Source organism: Rhinatrema bivittatum, chromosome 5 (assembly GCF_901001135.1).
Source record: "Rhinatrema bivittatum chromosome 5, aRhiBiv1.1, whole genome shotgun sequence".
Lineage (NCBI taxonomy): Eukaryota > Metazoa > Chordata > Amphibia > Gymnophiona > Rhinatrematidae > Rhinatrema > Rhinatrema bivittatum.
Window position 1 is genome coordinate 341,721,383 of NC_042619.1, and position 20,000 is coordinate 341,741,382.

General features: G+C 45.4%; 1 protein-coding gene across 1 annotated transcript in view; it reads right to left on the minus strand.

Moving 5' to 3' along the window:
* The window catches only part of LOC115092958 (E3 ubiquitin-protein ligase HERC2-like), a 2,733,734-nt gene that overhangs the window by 2,557,740 nt on the left and 155,994 nt on the right, over nt 1-20,000 (minus strand). Inside the window, 1 exon segment of the mRNA XM_029604466.1 lies at nt 3,788-3,898. Within this exon segment, the coding sequence (XP_029460326.1) occupies nt 3,788-3,898 (111 nt within the window).

Below are 20,000 nucleotides of genomic sequence, written 5' to 3' on the forward strand. Positions count from 1 at the left end.
GGTCCCATCCAACCAGGGGGTCCCTCAAGGTTCCTCACTCTCCCCAACCCTTTTCAACATTTACCTCTTACCTCTCTGTCGACTACTTTCTAAATTAAATCTAACGCATTATCTTTACGCGGATGACATCCAAATACTCATCCCAATCACAGAATCTCTTCACAAAACCCTTAGTCATTGGAAAATTGCTTGCAACAAATCAATCATCTTCTTGCTAGCCTTAACCTTATTCTTAACAGTAAAACCGAGATCCTTATCATCAATCAAGATTCTAACAACAAGTTGCTAAACCCAGCTAACCCACTCACTGCAACCATTCCTTTATTAAATCACTCACCGCAAGTTCGAGACCTAGGCGTCATTCTAGACGATCAGCTTAACCTTAAAAAATTTATAAGCACCACCACTAAAGACTGTTTCTACAAGCTTCAAGTCCTGAGAAAGCTGAAACCTCTTCTTCATTTCAACGATTTCTGGTTGGTTCTTCAAGCCATTATACTATCAAAAATTGATTATTGTAATTTGCTTCTCTTCGGCCTCCCAATCTCTTCCTTCAAACCCCTCCAATTGTTACAAAACTCTGCAGCTAAAGTCCTTACAAATACGAATAAAAGAGATCACATTACCCCCATTCTCAAACTCCTCCATTGGCTTCCAATTAAGCAAAGGATTCTTTTTAAAGTGCTCACAGTAATTCATAAATCAATTCACAATATAGCCCCACTTCACTTAAGCACCCAACGTTGTCTTCACTCTTCAGCTAGACCCATCAGAGGAGCATATAAAGGCACTTTCCATGTTCCTTCAACAAAATCTTCGCTTCAGAAACGTAACATATCTTCTGCTGGCCCCATTCAATGGAACGCGCTCCTGCCAGACATCCGTCTAGAGATCTGCCACTCTACATTCAAAAAGAAACTTAAAACTTGGCTCTTTAAACAAGCTTTTACAGAACCATAAACATTTTTTTTTCCACTTCAGCCAGTAAGAGTTCCTCATCATCGCATTCCCCAGGTTCTGTACTTCTACTCGACTATGTATCCAATCTCTTGCTGCAGGTCTCATGTGACTATTCTGATGTGCTTTTTTGTTTTTGTTTTGTTTATACTGCTAAATGAGACTTTTGAGCCAATATGCTTATATTACAATGTTAATTTTGAATCTAGTTACCCTTTTCCAAGTTCCATAACCTTGTTCTATGTAATGCCTCTTGGCAAAAATTTATGTTTCTGTTTCAATGTAAACCGATGTGATCTGTATTCCATACAGGAACACCGGTATATAAAAATCTAAATAAATAAATAAATAAGTACGTACGTATCGGTTGACTGATTTGAGGTCTAATACGGGCCGGAAAGTGCCCTCTTTCTTGGGCACCATGAAATAAATGGAATAGTGCCCAGAATCCATTTCCCATGCAGGTACTGGGATTATGGCTTTCAAGGACAGGAGCCTCGCCACGGTAACTTCTAATGCCGCCTTCTTGTGGATTGGACACGGAGACTCCACAAATCTGTCCTGAAGGGTGTGATGGAAGTCCAGATAATAGCCCTCTCGGATGATGGCGAGGACCCACTGGTCCGACGTAATCTCGACCCATCTGGGGTAGAAGAGGGTTAACCTGCCCCCTATGGCTCCGTCCCCCGGATGGATTGGCTGATTCTCATTGTGAGGCGCGGCCGGGACCTGAACCCGAGCCGGCTACCCTCTTGCGTTGCTTGGTCCGAAAGGACTGGTTCCTGGCCTGAGGACGAGGTGCCTGGTAGCGACTCCTATAGGGAGTGAAGCATTGGGAGCTTCTACCTCTGGAGGGCCTCGGAAAGATTCGCTGGTTCCTCTTGGACCTGTCTTCCGGCAGTCGAGGTACTGGAGAGGCGCCCCATGTGCTGGCCAGTTTATCTAGGTCGCTGCCGAACAGGAGAGAACCCTTGAACGGCATTCTAGTGAGACGTGTCTTAGAAGGAGCATCGGCTGACCAATTCCGAATCCAGAGCTGCCTCCTGGCTGCTACTGAGGATGAGACCCCCTTGGCTGTTGTACGGACTAGGTTGGAGGCGGCATCCGTAAGGAACGAGAGAGCTGACTCCATGTCCGCTGCTGGAGCATTGTTCCGGACCTGTGACAAACAGGAACGCATCACCGCTGTGCAGCAGGTTGCGATTCGTAGAGACAGAGCTGCCACCTCAAAGGTTTGTTTCAGGATGGTGTCCAGGCGTCGGTCATGAGCCTCCTTGAGGGCTGCCCCCCCCCCCTCCACTGGAATGGTAGTGCGCCTGACCACAGTGCTAACCAAGGCGTCCACCTTAGGGCACGCCAGCCTATCCTTGATTGCCGGGTCCAGGGGGCACATGCCGGACAGGGCCCGACCCCCTTTGAATGAGGCCTCCCGCGCATTCCACTCCAAATCTATCAGCTGTTGCGCCGCTTGCAGGAAGGGGAAATGGCGGGCTGTGGGACGAAGACCCTCCAGCAGGGGGTTCTGCGTAGATGCCTCCATGGTGCTGGGGCCTGGAATAGCCAACTCCGTCAGGCACTGAGAGACCAGGTCGGAGAGATCTTCCTTGGGAAAGAACCGCCTCATAGTTCGATATGGCTCTATCCCCGAGGGAAGTTCCCCCTCCTCAGGGGGTTCGGACTCGTCCTCCGAGATATCAGGGTCCGCATGAGCCGGACTGCCCGGAGGCTGGTGCTCAAGAATATGAGCCCAAGAACAATATGCGCTCAATAGTATGCGTTCAGCAATATGCGCTCAATAATAAACAGTATGCGCTCAATAATATGCGTTCAGCAATATACGCTAAATAATAAACAGTATGCGCTCAATAATATGCGTTCAGCAATATGTGCTAAATAATAAGCAATATGCGCTTAGCAATATATATGCTGCGTTGTGCGCCTATCCACAGGCGCCTATCCGTGGGCGCTCAATACCTGAACAAGGCAGACAAAATGGCGACCTCCACGGCGTGCCGCATGCAGGCAACGCCGCCGATCCTCGTACCACGGAGACCAAAGATAAGAGATGTACGCCTTACCTGATCCTCGGCGCTTCTCGACTGTAACCCGGGCGGTCTCCGGCTGCGGGGGGAGAGGGGAAATACCTTCACCGCCGCGCTCGAGGAAGTGCACCCGCTGCCTCTAAGCCGCCGAACTCGTCTCGCTTGCGGCGAAGTCCACGCCGGGACCGAGGCGCCTCTCAGCCAGACCCCGATCCCTTCTCGCTTGGGGGCTAGAACCCTGCCGCGATTCGGCCACCGGACCGAGGCCTAAAACCTCCGAGGGACCACGGAAATCACCTCGGGAAACTCGACTGAGGGAGGGACCCGAGGGTATCACCGCAGGAGTGCGGGGCTCGTCGTCTAAGAAATTTGGAAAGTAGAAAGTAGGCTCTCCAAACTGCTTTGGAGATGGAAATTACTGAGTGGCTTCACTTCCTGTGGGGGTATATGTACCCGTGCTGACGTCAGATCCGTCTCCAACTGCTAGCACGAGCACACTATACCCACTTGTTCTGAGTCCATCTGGCTACACGCTAGGAAATTTCAACTATTCATTACTCTCGTTTCTAGATTTTCAAGGTTCTTAAAATTCTCCTGAAGCAGGAATCCATACCAAAACATAATTTGAGTTTGAAACCCATTCCTTTATAGCTGTGATTTTTTATTATAGATCTTACACTTTGCTACATTACTGAAAAAGACCTTAAATCTTAGATCTAATGCAAAAATGATTACTGAGTTTGTTTCGCAGATCGAAAAAAAGATGATAAAATTGGTGCATTCCTCACCTTAGTGTACCCCTCTGCACTGCTAATTCCAATAGTATAGCAAGAGCCAAGTGCTGATCTTGTAATGGGATATTACCTGGCCCTTTGGAACCTGGAGCTCCATGGACATCTCTGTTCAAAATACAAATCTTAAATTAGTTAAAACTTTATTCATGTCAAAGCAACATGTTGATATATGATTAATAATGCCAACAATAGACCCTATGAGTAAAAATTCACATAGTATAATGCATATAGGAAATTAACAGATCACATATTCATTTTTAACATAACTTCTCCAATCTTCATGCTATTGCATCGTCTATGTGCGTAGTCATATGGTCTCCAAATATTTAAGAATTATAATGATTAATTTATATTTGGGGAGATGGCGACAGAAAGCAAAATGTACATACATTTTTCCTTTTTGTTCACAGCTCTCAAGAAACTGTAATGGACTAGTAAGAAAATGTAAAATTACACTTTGTGCATTAGGAGTCAAAGAGAAAATGTATCTATTCCTTATTTTAGGAAATTTCTCCACAGCTACATACCTCATTAATTTAGTTATCTACAAAGTTATTACCAAGCAGTTATTTAAAGTTATTAAAACAGTAGTGGATTGCAAGGAACTGCAGGACATTGAAAGACTAAACATATGAAATGGCAGATTACATTTAATGTGGAAAAGTGCAAAGTGATGCACATAAAGAAAAATAATTCCAATTACAAGCACAGAATGCTGAGTTCAGTATTGGGCATTAACCACCCAGGAAAAGGACTTTGGAGTCACTGCAGATAATATGCTTCAAAATCCCCAGTTCAGCATGCGCAGCAGTCATAAAAGCAAATAGAATATTAGGAATGATATGAAAAGGAATAGACAATAAAACAGAAAACATCATACTGCCTCTGTATTGAGCCCTGGTGTTACTGCACAGAAACAGAACACCATCTTTATTTGGGGGGGGCGGCAATAAATCAACCAAGCTCTGGTCCCAGCTCCCACTGTCAAATTCTTATTGTACAATTATACTTAATGTTATTGTTTCTTATATATATATATTCATGTATATTATACAGTATATGTATTTATTCCCTGAATAATAAAAAGCTTTATGCTAGAAAACCAGATATAGTGGTAAACCACAAAAATGTCATAACTAATAGAAGTGTCAGTACTAAGCACTAATCTATACCATGTATAGAGAAGATCACCAACTACAAAAACATGTAATCGCTGACCAAGAAAATGTATCCTAAAGATACAGAAACACTCGCCTGATTAAAAAGAAAGTAAAATTGCTTACCTTGTAATAGGTATTATCCCAGGACAGCAGGATGTAGTCCTCACATATGAGTGACGTCACTGACGGAGCCCTATCCCGGAAAACTTTGTCAAAGTTCTAGAAACTTTGACTGGCATCCTGAGCCTACTGAGCATGCCCAGCATGCTATGATCCCTCAAGCCACAGGGGTCTCCCTTCAGTCTCGTTTGTAGCAATGAGCATTAGCCAAAAATAAAATAAAACGTATCGGACCCAACTCCATGGGGTGGCGGGTGGGTTTCGTGAGGACTACATCCTGCTGTCCTGGGAAAACATCTATTACAAGGTAAGCAATTTTGCTTTATCCCAGGACAAGCAGGATGCTAGTCCTCACATATGGGGTGATTAGCAAGGTACAGGCTGAGTCATCTTTGTATTGGACCAACAGCGTACAAACTTGTGCAACAGGCACAACTGATGTACTGTTGGGAAAAATGAGGCAGCCTGAAATCACGAAAGGTTGGATGTGGAAGGAGTTGGATTATGCTGGAAACAAGTTCTTAAGACAGATTGTCCATAGGCTGAATCGTGTCGTCCTTCCTTGTCGAGACAGTAGTGAGCCGCAAGGTATGAAAAGAACTCCATGTTGCGGCTTTACATATGTCAGCTATTGGCACTGAACGATAGTGTGCTACTGAGGTTGACATTGCTCTTACTGAGTGAGCCTTTACTTACTTGCCCCTGGAGAGGAAAGGCCTGCTTTTTCATAACAAAATTGTATACAATCTGCAAGCCAATTAGATAGAGTTTGCTTGCCCACCGCTTTTCCAGGTTTGTTTGATCAAAAGAAACAGAGCTGGGTAGATTTCCTATGGGCCATAGTGCGATCTAAATAGTACGCAAGCGCACGTTTACAGTCCAAAGTGTGTAAAGCCCTCTCTCCTTGGTGAGAGAGCGGTTTGGGGAAGAAAGTAGGCAAGATGATGGATTGATTCAAGTGGAATTCCGTAACTACTTTGGGGAGATTTTTTGGTGTGTACGGAGTATCACTCAGTCATGTAAGAATTTTGTGTAGGGTGAGTATGTAACAAGTGCATGTAACTCGCTAACCCTTCTAGCAGATGTGATGGCTATTAAGAAGATAGTCTTCCAAGTGAGAAATTTAACATCACAGGAATCCATGAGTTCAAAGAGAATGCATGAGCCTTGTTAAGCCTACATTAAGGTCCCATTCTGTGACCGGTGGTCGGTGTGGAGGTTTAAATTGAATTAAACCCCTCATAAACCTACTAACGAGGGGTTGCACTGATATTGGTGCATCTCCAATGGTATTGTGATAAGCTGAGATTGCACTTAAATGTACTCTTACAGAGGAGGTGTGGACCAGAGTCTGAGAGATGCCATAGATCAGCGGTTCTCAACCTGTGGGTCGCGACCCCGGCGGGGGTCGAACGACCAAAACGCAGGGGTCGCCTAAACAGGGCCGGCGGAAGCACTAGGCGAACTAGGCGGTCGCCTAGGGCGCCAGCTTCCCGGGGGCGGCACTGCCCCGGTAAAATTAAGAGAGCCGCGCTTTCAAGCATGTGAGTCCTTTGCTGTCAGCCCGGGCGGAACGCGGCAGGACAGCTGGAGTCAGCGGCACCGGGCGTGCTCTCTTCTTCTTCCCGCCCCCCCCCCCCCCCCCGCGGCCCGGAAGAGGAAGTGGAGAGCATCGGGTGGCCTGCGCGGAAGAAAGAGACCACACTAGCTGGTCTCTTCTTCCCGCGCAGGCACCCGATGCTCTCCACTTCCTCTTCCGGACCGCGGGGGGGGGGGGGGGGGAGGAGAAGAGAGCACGCCGGGCACGACTGGAGTCAGCCGGGTGCCAGCGCTGGAGTCATCGGGTGCCTGCGCGGGAGTCTTCCCGCGCAGGCACCCGATGCTCTCCACTTCCTCTTCGGGCCGCGGGAGAAGAGAGCACGCCGGTGCCTGACTCAGCGGCACCGGCGTGCTCTCTTCTTCCCGCGGCCCGGAAGAGGAAGTGGAGAGCATCGGGTGCCTGCGCGGGAAAAGAGGCCACGCTAGTGTCCGACGGGAAGAAGACTGCAGCGCGGCTCGGAGGAAAATGGAGTTTCAACCGCGGCCGATGGGACTCCGCCTCCGCGAGGGCTGAAAATGAAGAGGTTAGCGTTGGGAGGAGGCTGCTGCTGCTAGTTCCCGGGGTGGGGGAGAGAGATAGTGAATGAACGAGCAAGCATGTGTGTTTGAGATCCTGTGTGTGTGAGTGAGAGATTGCATGTATGTGAATGATTGAGAGCCTGTGTATGTGAAAGAGAGTATGTCTGTGATTGAGAGCCTGCCTGTGAGAGAGAGAGCATGAATGTAAGTTTACCATTGGGAACCTGTATGTGTAAGTTTGTGTGAAAGAGAGTGTGTATGATTGAGATCCTTTGTGTGTGAGAGAAATCATGTGTATGTATGATTAAGAGCCTGTGTGTATAAGTAAGAGAGAGATCATGTGTGTCTGTGTCTGATTGACAGCTGGTTTAGGTGATGGAGCATGTGAGTATGTGATTGAGAGCATGTGTTTAAATGAGAGAGAGAGAGATCATGTGTGTCTGTGTGTGATTGAGAGCTGATTTAGGTGACGGAGCATGTGAGTATGTGATTGAGAGCCTGTGTGTAAATGAGAGAAAGAGAGGACATGTTTGTAAGCATGTGAATGAGAGTCTGTGTGTGAGAGAAAAAGACAGCATGTATTTATGTGATTGAAAGCCTGTGTGTGTGTGTAAGCGTGAAAAGATAGACAGCATGTGTGTAAATGTGTAATTAAGAGCCTATATGAGAGAAAAAAACATGTGTATATGTGAGTACTGAGAGCATGTGTGTATAGGTGTGTCATTGAGAGCCAGTGTGAGAGAGAGCGCTGGTATGTGACAGAGAGGAGAAAGTTCCAAGCAAACCACCCCACCTCCTGCTAATTCAGAACAATCTCAGGACACCTGGATATCAAATGTTCCCAGGTATGCAGAGCAAAAAAATTTTTGTATCCTTATTATTTTTCATTACTGGGTCTTTGTGTCTGCTATTTTTAAATATTTTGTTGGTATCTGGAAATGTTTTATATGAGTTTTTAATTATTGGATATTCCACTCATCAGCTGTTTCGAAATATGTTCTTTTTGTTAGTACAGTTTTACTGCTGATGATTTTATATTTCTTGATTTGTTTTATAAGGATGGGTGATGTTTCTTTTTTCCTTTGTTACACTGCATACAGAGACTCTGGCTTGTTGCAGTTTCCAATTCAGTTTTTTCTGCATGCTTCTTGTTATGCGTTTTGGTCTCTTTATTCTATGTTAGGTGAGGGACAGCACGTGATTCAGGTGAGGTTTTCTGCTGGTGTGTTGTTTCTGTGTAGGACTCTATAGCAGCCTGACTTGGTCCGTTTTCCTAATAGGAGATGTATTGGTGTCTTAAGGCCTGGTGTAATATTTTCAGAGACTTATTGTACTTTAAAAGTGTGATCTTACATAAAATGCACACATTTACTTGTATTTAGTTTTAAACATATTGTATGGCTCTCATGGAATTACATTTTAAAATATGTGGCGTTTATGGCTCTCTCAGCCAAAAAGGTTCCTGACCCCTGGTATAGAGCTTAGCCACTACTGCTGCTTCTGGTGTGTACTACAGCCTGCATGGAAGAAGAGTAAGAGAGCTGCTGGAGGGGGTAAGTAAAGATGGCTTTTTAAGTTCATTTTTCTTGATTGACTGCCATTTTAATTATTTAATATTATGTGATGTGTCTGCTTTTTTTGTTTGAGCAACAAGTATAGCTTTGGTTTATGTTTATTTTATATATTTTTATTTATTTATTTATAAAAGAGTTTCTATACCGTCGATAAGACAAATAATCTCAATGGTTTACATGGCATAAAAATGTCAAATAAGTGTTCTGTTATAAATACAGACTTCGTTATTTTCATTAATGCACAATGTAAGTTAATTGTGTGTGGAGGCAGGGGGGGGGGGGCGGCATAGTTGACGTTTCGCATAGGGCGCCTAATACCCTTGCACCGGCCCTGCGCCTAAAACAGGTCCCCAACCACCGGTCCGCGGACCAGTACCGGGCCCTTGGGGCTTTTTGCCGGTCCGTGGCGCCACGGCTGCTGCGGGGAGGCGGGGCGAAGCTGGCGACCTGCCTCCTCCAACCCCAAAAGAGAAGAGACATGGCCCAAAAAGGTAGCGCGTCGCAGTGACGTATGTTGCTGGAGCCGCGCAGGCAGAAAGGAGGTGTATCAGCCACTGCAGGTGCTCCTCCTACTGCCTTCCTGCCTGCCCTGCCCCGGAAGACAAATGTTGCCGGAGCCGCATGGGGAGGAAGGAGGAGGCGCGTCAGCCGCGTGGGTAGAAGAGGCGCTTCAGCCGCGTGCAGAAGAGGAGCAGCGGGGCCGGGAAGACTAGGGCCACTGCAGAGCCCATCCTGTGGCAACCCGTAAAGAAGAGGCCCAGAGGTGAGAGAGAGGTGTGTGCGAGTATGAGATGAGTTGAGAGACTGTGTGTGTTTGCAGAGACAGCATGTGAGAGCCTCTGTGTGTGTGAAAGAGACAGCATGTAAGAGTGAGAGCCTGTGCTTGAGCAAGGCAGCATGTGGGGGTGTGAGAGAGCCTGTGTGTGAGACTCAGATAGCCTGTGCCAGTGAGAGCCTGTGTATGTGTGTGTGAGAGAGAAATGCATGTGAGAATGAGAACCTGACTGTGTGTTTGAGGGAAGAAGACAGGTGGAGAGAAAAGAAATAGAAAAAAAGGCAATATAAAAGGAAATGGCAAAAAATTAGAAAGGGAAGCAGATGTAAAAAAAAATACTTTTTACTGATAGGCACATGTAATCTTTGGGAATGTGCAAGAGTAGCACTTTCTCTATGGCGGATCTCACAATGTACGAGATCAACATGGAGGAAGTGGAAACCCACGGGGCCTGCACAGAGGAGGCAGCAGAATGGGCTTCAGTGCCAATAGCAGCAATCAGTGTCTCCCCAATAGCCATGTGGCAGCAGTGGCAGTAATTAGATTAATTGTTTGACTCAGCTGAAGGTGACAAAGTATGAAGTGGGATGTGAAATCAGCTTGATCTGGTGGAGAATTAGGATTGCTGTTACACATGAACTGTATTTGGCAAACATAAAGGGAGCCAGGATAATCAATTGATGCCTGCAGCTGAGGACTGATTCATTATGACTCATGTAGAAATTAGTGCATTTTCCAGATTAGTCTGCATAACACAATTCTCAACATTCAGCATTATTTCTGCTGCATAGAGTTTTATCTGAGAGGCTCTGAGGTTGTGAGGGAGCCAGTAAGAGTGAGAGCATGAGTGTGTATGAGAAAATCCAGGGGAGTAAGAGTGTGTGTGTGAGGGGGGGGGGGGGGGAGAGAGTGTCTTACACCCTGAGAGTGTATCAGTGTCTGTGAGAGTGAGAGGTTATGGTGGGTATAAGAGCATGAATGTGTAAGTATGTGACAGTGTATGTGTGAGAGAGAATGGACATGTGAGTGTATGTGTGAGAGAGAGAGGATAACCTCCTAATCCTCGACAATATCAGGGTGACTGGAAATCAAGAGCTCCCATGTATGGACAGCAGGGGCTTTTTAAAATCCTTATTAGTTTTAATTATTGTGTGTTATTTGATATATGTGCTGTTTTGAAATATTATTGGTGTGTGGGAAATTATAAAAATGTATATGATTTTAATTAATAGAAATTCTATTTATCAGTAATTTTAAAATATTCTTTTATTAGTATGGTTTTACTATTATAACTGATGCTTTATGTTTCTTAATTTTATTGTTTTATGAGGAATGGTGGTTCTGTTTATAAATGTCATAATAAATAAGTATGCACTAAAATCCAACCCCATCCATAACCCCGCCCCCATATGACCAAAGCCCCACCCTCACCCCGCCCTCGCCCTGCAAGGGCGGGGCAAGGGGTCACCGCAACATGAGGAACTGTATTTCGGGGTCACGGCATTAGAAAGGTTGAGAACCACTGCCATAGATAGTCTAATAAAGATGATGTAGTGCATGAAAAAGGGTTGACACTGTTTTGTGTGCACCACGTGGTAAACCATTTCCATTTAGCACGATAGGTCTTTCGTGTGGAGGTTTACATGAAGCTACAAGCACTTGAGAGACATTGGTTGAAAGATGGAGTGGTTGCAAGATCAAGCTTTCATCATCCATGCTGTTAGGGATAGGGATTGAAGATTGGGATGACGCAACCTGGCCTGATCCTGAGTTGAGAGTGGGTGCTGTGCCCAGGCGAATTGGGTCTCTGATCGAGAGGTCGAGGAGTATTGGAAACCATACTTGTCGAGGCCAACATGGGGCTATGAGTATCATGGACCCTTTGTCCTGTTGTAGCTTCACTAGGGTTTTGGTTATTAGCGGTATCGGAGGATACACGTATAGAAGACTTGAGTTCCAGTGGCGAGCAAAGGCATCCCTGGGTAAGCGGTTTCTCTGCTTGTACAGGGAGCAAAATCTGTCCACTTTGTAATTCAGTTGTGATGCAAGAGGTCTACTGTTGGTTGACCCCAACGTTAAAAGATCTTGGTCGCCACTTCTGGCTCCAGAGACCACTCGTGAGTTTGGAATTGACCACTGAGGTGATCCGCCACTACGTTGTGAATGCCTGCCAGATAAGTGGCCCGGAGAAACATTGAGTGTGTTAGGACCCAGTCCCAAATTTGTGGTGCTTCTTGACAAAGGAGATACGAGCCCGTACCTCCCTGCTTGTTATGTACCACATGGCTACTGTGTTGTCTGAATCAAAACAGTCTTGTGGGAAAGGCAGTCCTTGAACGCATGCAGCGCATAACGTATAGCTCGAAGCTCTAGGAAATTTATTTGAAATGCAGCTTCGAGTTTTGTCCAAGTACCTTGAGAGTCTGCAGATGGCCAATGTGTGCTCCCCACCCGAAGGTGGATGCATCTGTAGTTAATGTCACTTGCGTAACCGGTTGTTGGAAAGGTAAGCCTGTAAGCAAGTTGTCTATATGTTTGTCCACCATAGGAGCGAGGACAGTAGTTGCTGAGTTATTTGAATTGGATAAGACAGTGGTTGAATGGCTTGTATCCATTGGTTTCTGAGTGTCCATTGAGTAACTCTCATGGCTAATCTGGCCATAGGAGTGACGTGAACTGTGGAGGCCATGTGACCCAAAAGAGTGAGACATTGATGGGCTGTTATTTGCGTCCGTGTGCGTAGAGAGCCTGCTAACAAGGCGAGTGTCTGTGCACGGTCTTTTGGAAGGAAAGCTTTTGCCGTTATGGTGTTTAATTCTGCACCGATGAATTGTAACAGGTGAGATGGTATGAAGTGGGATTTCTGGTAGTTGATGAGGAATCCCAACGAATGGAGTAGAGTTATTGTGAGCTTGAGAGAGTTGAAAGCTCCTTGTCTTGTTTGACTTCTGATGAGCCAATTGTACAGGTAAGTAAACACGTGCACATCCTCCTTGTGCAAGTGGGCAGCTTCCACTGCCAGGCACTTTGTGAACACTCGAGGTGCTGAGGCTAGGCCGAATGGTTGCACCTTGTATTGAAAATGTTGACTTCCTACTAGGAATCGCAGATACTTGCGATGAGGAGGGAATATTGGAATGTGAGCGTAAGCGTCCTGAAGATCCAGAGAAAAGAACCAATCTCTTTTTTGAAGAAGAGGCAGCATGGTGTCCAATGACACCATCCTGAATTTTTCTATTTTCAGGTATTTGTTGAGTTTCCGGAGGTCCAATATGGGACGTAGGCCTCCTACTTTCTTTGGAATGAGGAAATATCGGGAGTAGAATCCTCTGCCCTGCTGAGGCCGGGGAACTGGTTCCATGGCCCTGGCTCTCAGAAGGGTGGATAATTCTTTTTGTAAGAGTGTGGATTGATTGTTTGCTGTCCAAAACAAGGTGGGTGGAGTATCATTTGGTACAGTGAGAAAGTCCAGGTGATACCCTTGAGATGTTAAAGGGTACCCATTGGTCTGTGGTGATGTGCGACCAATTGTGTTGGAAGAAAGTGATCCGACCTCCTACTGGTAAATTTGGGGTCAGATTGGCAGGTAGGCTTCTGTTCTCCGGTGAAATTTCAAAATCCCGAAGTTGGGCCTGTCTGCGGTGGGGGTTGAGCTCTAGGTGGTCTTGGTTGTCGGGCCTGCTGTCTTTGTGCTGGCCTAGATGACCTTCCACGGGCAGGAGGTGGATAGTACCGCCATGGCCTATAATATGGCCATTTTGAATCTTTCCTTGGGAGTCTTCGTGAAAATGTTTGAGACTCTTGAGGAGCAGAGGAGAGCTGTCGCAAGGTTTCAGAATGTTCCTTCAGCTAGGAAACTGCCTCTTTTACTTTATCTCCAAAGAGATTGTCCCCTGCACAAGGGAGATCAGCAAGTTTCTCCTGCACTTCTGGTCTCAGGTCGGAGGCCTTGAGCCAGGCCCATCTGCGGGCACTTATGGCAGTGGCCGACATTCTAGATGACGTCTCGAAGCTATCGTAAGCTGCACGAACTTCGTGTTTCCCAGCCGCCAGGCCCTTATGGATGAGACTACTGAAGGAATCTTGGAATTGCTGGAGAAGAGATTCTGAGAGCTCCTGAATTTGTTTCCACAAATTACGCTGATATTGCGTCATATATAGTTGGTAGGACGCAATTCTGGAAACTAACATGGACCCCTGAAACATTTTCCTGCCTATGGTGTCTAAAAACCTATTGTCTTTTCCAGGAGGATTGGATGAATGAGGCTTTATTCTTTTTGACTTCTTTGAGCTGACTCAACTAACAGATTGATGGGGTAATTCAGTCTTTTGGAAGCCTGGGATATGTTGGACTAGATACGTAGCATCAGTTCTTTTATTCACCGGTGGTATGGTGCAGGGATGCTCCCATAGCCTGTGTTGTAAATCAGCTAGGCCTTCATGAACTGGAATCACCAGGACCTCTTTAGGTGGGTCCACGAATTGTAATACCTCCAGAGTTTTTTGTCTAGTATCCTCTTCAGATTCCAGCTGAAAGGGGATGGTGTCAGCCATATCCTTGATGAAATTTGAAAAGGAAAGGTCCTCTGGAAGGGAAGGTTCTGAGAGGAACTTCCTCTGTCAGTGTTTGGATCCTCCAAGTGTCCAGTGAACGTGGACAAGGAGTCATCGATGGAATAGGCGAGATGGCATTGGACGGCATCGATGGTTTCTCCAGTGGCTTCGATGGAAATAGTGGACACGAGATTTCGGATGGACCTGGAATAGGTTCAGGCATCAGTATTTCCTTCAGTATTTCTTCTTCCATCAGTGTTCGCATCGGTACATCTGATGGTTGTACCAGATGGTACCGATGAGTGTATCCAGTTTTGCTAAAATTGGCGCAAAGAGGACATATCCGGCATCGGCATCGGTTGGAATGGGACCGGCGATGGCATCGGAATGGGCACTGGTGACAGGAGTGGAACCGGTACCGCGATGGTGCTGGCATCGATGGCTGAATCGTGTCGCTGCTGGCATCGGAGGCATGTCACGGAGTGCGTCTCAAACTGCCTGGCGGATGTAACCATCCAGTTCCGCCCTATAGCTGGTGAAACCAGAGCAAGCTACAAGGGGAGGCAGCGAAGGCAATACCGGTACCTCCACAGGGCCCCTGTGGAGGTAACAGTTCCCGGCACCATATCGGTGGGGATTGCCTAGGAGTCGAAGGCCTCGGTGTACATGGAGAGTCCTCTCTCTGAGGTTTCTTCGGAGCTGATTCGAGACTCGTCGATGGAACTCGTTATCGGATCCACTTCAGGATCGTGAGGCCTCCGGTGTCAATGACGATGTTTCTTCTGCCGATGTTCGAACGCCTTTCTCGATGACAATGTAGACTTTATCGATGATTTTGAGGGGTTTGGGGTCGGCCGATCACCTGCTTCATCCGGCCTATGTTTTTTAAGGATGACCCTTCCTGATCGCTCCAGCTGGAGACGACTGTGTGGAAATCGATGTCGATGGATTTGTTGGAGATGGAATAAATGTTCCATTTTCTCCATGCACAGTCTTCTGCCTTTCGGCGTCATCTCGGCACATCTTGGGCACGTCGAAACGTCATGTCCCTCGTTCGAGGCAAAGTACACACTTGATGTGTTGGCTCCGTGATGGACATGGTGCGGGAACAATTCAGGCACTTCTTAAAACCCGTAGCCATAACGAAGGCCAGGCAGCCATAGACGGCCTTATGACACGGTTTTATGGTAACGGAACCGACCGGAAAAATGTAAAGACTTCCCGACGATGGAAAAAAGGGAGACCCCTTTGGTGCTCTAAAGTTTTTCCGAGTTTTTGACAACTTTTTTATGTAGTGAAAAATTCACCACACAGGACTCCTAGAACCGCAAGGCTAACGGCTTCGCGGAAAAAAAGAAGACTGAAGGGAGACCCCTGTGGCTCAAGGGATCATGGCAAGCTGGGCATGCTCAGTAGGCTCAGGATGCCAGTCAAAGGTTTCTAGAAACTGACAAAGTTTTCGGGATAGGGCTCCATCAGTGACGTCACCCATATGTGAGGATTAGCATCCTGCTTGTCCTGGGATAAACACAGAAATGTGAAGACAGAAAGACCATATGGCCTATCTAGTCTGCCTATTCATTCTAACTGCTCAGCAATCTAATCACTACCTCCAGAAAAGGAAGACCAGAATAGAAATGAGGAGGCAGAGAGAAAACTAAGACAAAGCCAAGAGCAAAAGAGAAGATAAATTCAAGCTACAGACACAAAGGTTGGAAAATTATTTTAAGTTTTGGTGAAGATTTCTGTGCTAGCTGGGATGGGTCCAGGGTGAGAAAGGCAGGTGGTATTTGCCCATTTTTTTCCAGTTTGCAGTCATCAAGGTAAATAGGTATTTATCAGAAGGATGGGGAGGGGAAGGAGGTTGTGGTAGTGTGTGATTCCAAGGGTTAAAATCTCTCTTAAAAATTCCCCCTTAGCAGCTCCAATATTGATAGGGGCTGTGGTCAACATTGTCAAAAATCAAAACAAAAAATGCCCTTGCTATATCTCACAGGATTTCTGAACTTTCCAAGCAAAGCATGAGAAACATCACATGCAGCTGTGGCCCTAGATATGGACTACTGAGCTGCCAGGTTCTGCAGGCATTGGACTGGATCTAGCCTGGAATCTGTGAGTGCCAGGATAAGTGCTGCAAGGGATGGGGAGGCAAGAGCAGTTTCATTTAAAAAAAAAAATGTGTACCTTAGCAGAGCACAAAAGTGAACTAAGCCTGTGGAGGAGGGGTAATTACAAACAAAGATGAGTTGAGATTGTCAATCAAGGGAAGCTTAATGTGCTAAAGAAGGATAAGGAGAGGGGAAAGGCTGAATGAACTAAGCCTGCAGAGGAAAAGATCTGATGACCGATAAAGGGGGAACCTGCTGGAAAGGATGGAAAGAGGAACTGGGAGAGCAAAAGAGAAGGATATGTCAAATGGAAATAGGGAGCACTGAGAGGAGAGGATCACCTTGCTGGTGGCTGAAAGGAATCAGTAAGTTTTTACTTGGGACATTATCTTTTTTAAAAGTATTGGGGCAAAGTTAACTATTTGGGAATATTATTTAGTGTGTTTGTGCTTTTAATAGACAGTAAGGCAGTGAATAAACAAGTTAGACTGTTTGTATTTTTAAATAGTCAGTCAATAAGGCAGCTAGTAAGCAATAGGTAGTGTGTTTATTTTTAAAAGTCTGCAGAACTAAGTGTTCTGCAGACTTTTAAGAACTGAGTATTTGTATTTAATACAAAACTGAGTGTTTGTATTTAAAAAAAAAACCACCCCCAAAAAAGTAGCCAGAAGATAGAAATAAGCTAGGAGCAGTGTATTCCGAAGTAAAAAGGTTGAAAGTTCAGCTCAATTACTCACCTTGGAAAGATGTTGAGGTAGTAGTGTGTGTGATTTGGTTTGAATAGGTACGAACATTTGTTAATCAAGAGAGCAGTCAGGTCACTCTGGCTGACTAACTGAAGTTACTGTTTGTATTTCCAACCCTCCCACCCTTTGCCTACCCACCCTAGCCTCATCCTATAATAATATAGGCAGGTGATACTTTCACACAAAAAAAAAAAACAAAACACTTTATTGAGAGTTTGATCAGGACCCCGGTAAGGCCACTACCAGACATATAATGAATTCAATATACATTTAAAGGACGTTAGACACATTCCTACTCCCCATAGCAACCTAAACCTTAACTAGGAACTGATCAAAATTGAGATGAAGGCAGCAGTCCAGCAGCAAGAGGGGGGCTTCCCAGTCTTTTGCCTGTACTAAAAACTCACCTGAGCTAAAAATTTCCTAACTTATCCCTATCAATTAAAAAGCAGAATGAAAATACAAACAAAAACAAACTTTGAAATGTTTGTATGCTAATGCCAGAAGTCTAAGAAGTAAGATGGGAGAATTAGAATGTATAGCAGTGAATGATGACATAGACTTAATTGGCATCTCAGAGACATGGTGGAAGGAGGATAACCAATGGGACAGTGCTATACCAGGGTACAAATATTATCGCAATGCAGAGAGGAGCACCCTGGGCGGCGGTGTGGCGCTTTATGTCCGGGATGGCATACAGTCCAACAGGATAAACATCCTGCATGAGACTAAATGCAAAATTGAATCTTTTAGGTAGAAATCCCTTGTGTGTCGGGGAAGACTATAGTGATAGGCGTATACTACCGTCCACCTGGCCAAGATGGTGAGACGGATAGTGAAATGCTAAGAGAAATTAGGGAAGCTAACCAAATTGGTAGTGCAATAATAATGGGAGTCTTCAATTACCCCAATATTGACTGGGTAAATGTATCATCGGGACTCGCTAGAGAGAGAACGTTCCTGGATGGAATAAATGATAGCTTTATGGAGCAATTGGTTCAGGAACCGACAGAGAGGGAGCAATTTTAGATCTAATTCTCAGTGGAGCACAGGACTTCGTGAGAGAGGTAACGGTGGTGGGGCCACTTGGCAATAGTGATCATAATATGATAAAATTTGAATTAATGACTGGAAGAGGAACAGTATGCAAATCCACAGCTCTCGTGCTAAACTTCCAAAAGGGAAACTTTGATAAAATGAGAAAAATTGTTGGAAAAAAACAAAGAAGCAGCTACAAAAGTAAAAAGTGTGCAAGAGGCGTGGTCATTGTTAAAAAAAATACCATTCTAGAAACACAGTCCAGATGTATTCCACACATTAAGAAAGGTGAAAAGGCGGCAAAACGATTACCGGCATGGTTAAAAGGGGAGGTGAAAGAAGCTATTTCAGCCAAAAGATCTTCATTCAAAAATTGGAAGAAGGATCCAACAGAAGAAAATAGGATAATGCATATGCGTTGCAAGTTAAATGTAAAGACATTGATAAGACAGGCTTAATAGAGAATTTGAAAAGAAGTTGGCCGCAGAGGCAAAAACTCACAGCAAAAACGTTTTTAAATATATCCGAAGCAGAAAGCCTGTGAGGGAGTCAGTTGGACAGTTAGATGATGGAGGGGTTAAAGGGGCACTTAGAGAAGATACGGCCATTGCGGAAACATTAAATGATTGCTTTGGTGTTTACTGAAGAGGATGTTGGGGAGGTACCCGTACTGGAGAAGGTTTTCATGGGTAATGATTCAGATGGACTGAATCACATCACGGTGAACCTAGAAGATGTGGTAGACCTGATTGACAAACTGGGCTCCAAGGGCGATCCGGGAAACTACAGACCGGTTAGACTGACTTCAGTGCCAGGAAAAATAGTGGAAAGTGTTCTAAACATCAAAATCACAGAACATATAGAAAGACATGGTTTAATTAATTTATTTATTTTTATATACCGAATTTCCTGTATAGAATACATATCACACCGGTTTACAGAGAACTGAACTGTCGCCCCAGGAGGCGGATACATGGAACAAGGTTAATACGAACTTAGGTTGATACAAACTTACAGTGAACAAATGGGATGCAATTAAAAACATGAATGCTAACAAGATTGGTACAATTAGAACATATTTACAATGACATATATACAGTGTAATGAGTGGAGGAACGGCTGTGAAGCACCATTCGTCGGACCTTAACCCTCCGGGAATGCTTGGCTGAATAGCCATGTTTTTAGTTTCTTTTTGAAAACCAAAGGGCAGGGTTCTTGGCGGAGGTCCGGTGGGAGCGAGTTCCAAAGGGGAGGACCTGCTGTGGAGAGGGCGCGATTCCTTAGTGAGGTTTTGGCCGGCTGGGTGTGCAGCATGTCCTTGAACGCTCTTCTGATGGGTCTATTGGAAGTGTGTGGCTGCAGTTGGAAGGTTAGGTTGAGGGGGGAGATGTTGTGTAGAGCCTTGTGGATCATCATGAGGGCTTTAAAGAGAATCCTGAATTTAATTGGCAGCCAGTGGAGGTTCTGAAGGATAGGGGTAATGTGTTCCCTTTTGTTGGTGTTTGTGAGGATCCTAGCAGTCGCGTTCTGGACCATCTGAAGTGGTTTGATTGTGTTAGCGGGTAGGCCCAGCAGGAGTGAATTGCAGTAATCCAATTTCGGAAGGATGATAGCTTGTAGTACCAAGCGGAAATCTCGGAGGTGGAGTGGTTTTAATTTTTTTTAATACTTGCAATTTGAAAAAGCATTCCTTGGTGGTGTTGTTTATGAATTTGTTTAAGTTGAGTTGATTGTCGAGCAGCACACCAAGGTCTCTTACATGCAGAGCGTGGTCAATTGATGTATTGGCGAGTTGGGAAGAAATTGGGGGGTTGAGAGGAATGCAGTTGTCCGGAGCTATTTGGAGGAATTCGATCTTGTTGGTGTTAAGGACGAAGTTGCGGCTGTTGAGTAGATTGTTGACTGCTGAGAGGCAGCTGTTCCAATGGGACCATGTTTTGTGAAGTGACTCTGAGATGGGGATGAGGATCTGTATGTCATCCGCATATAGGAAGTGCATTAGCTTGAGGTCGGT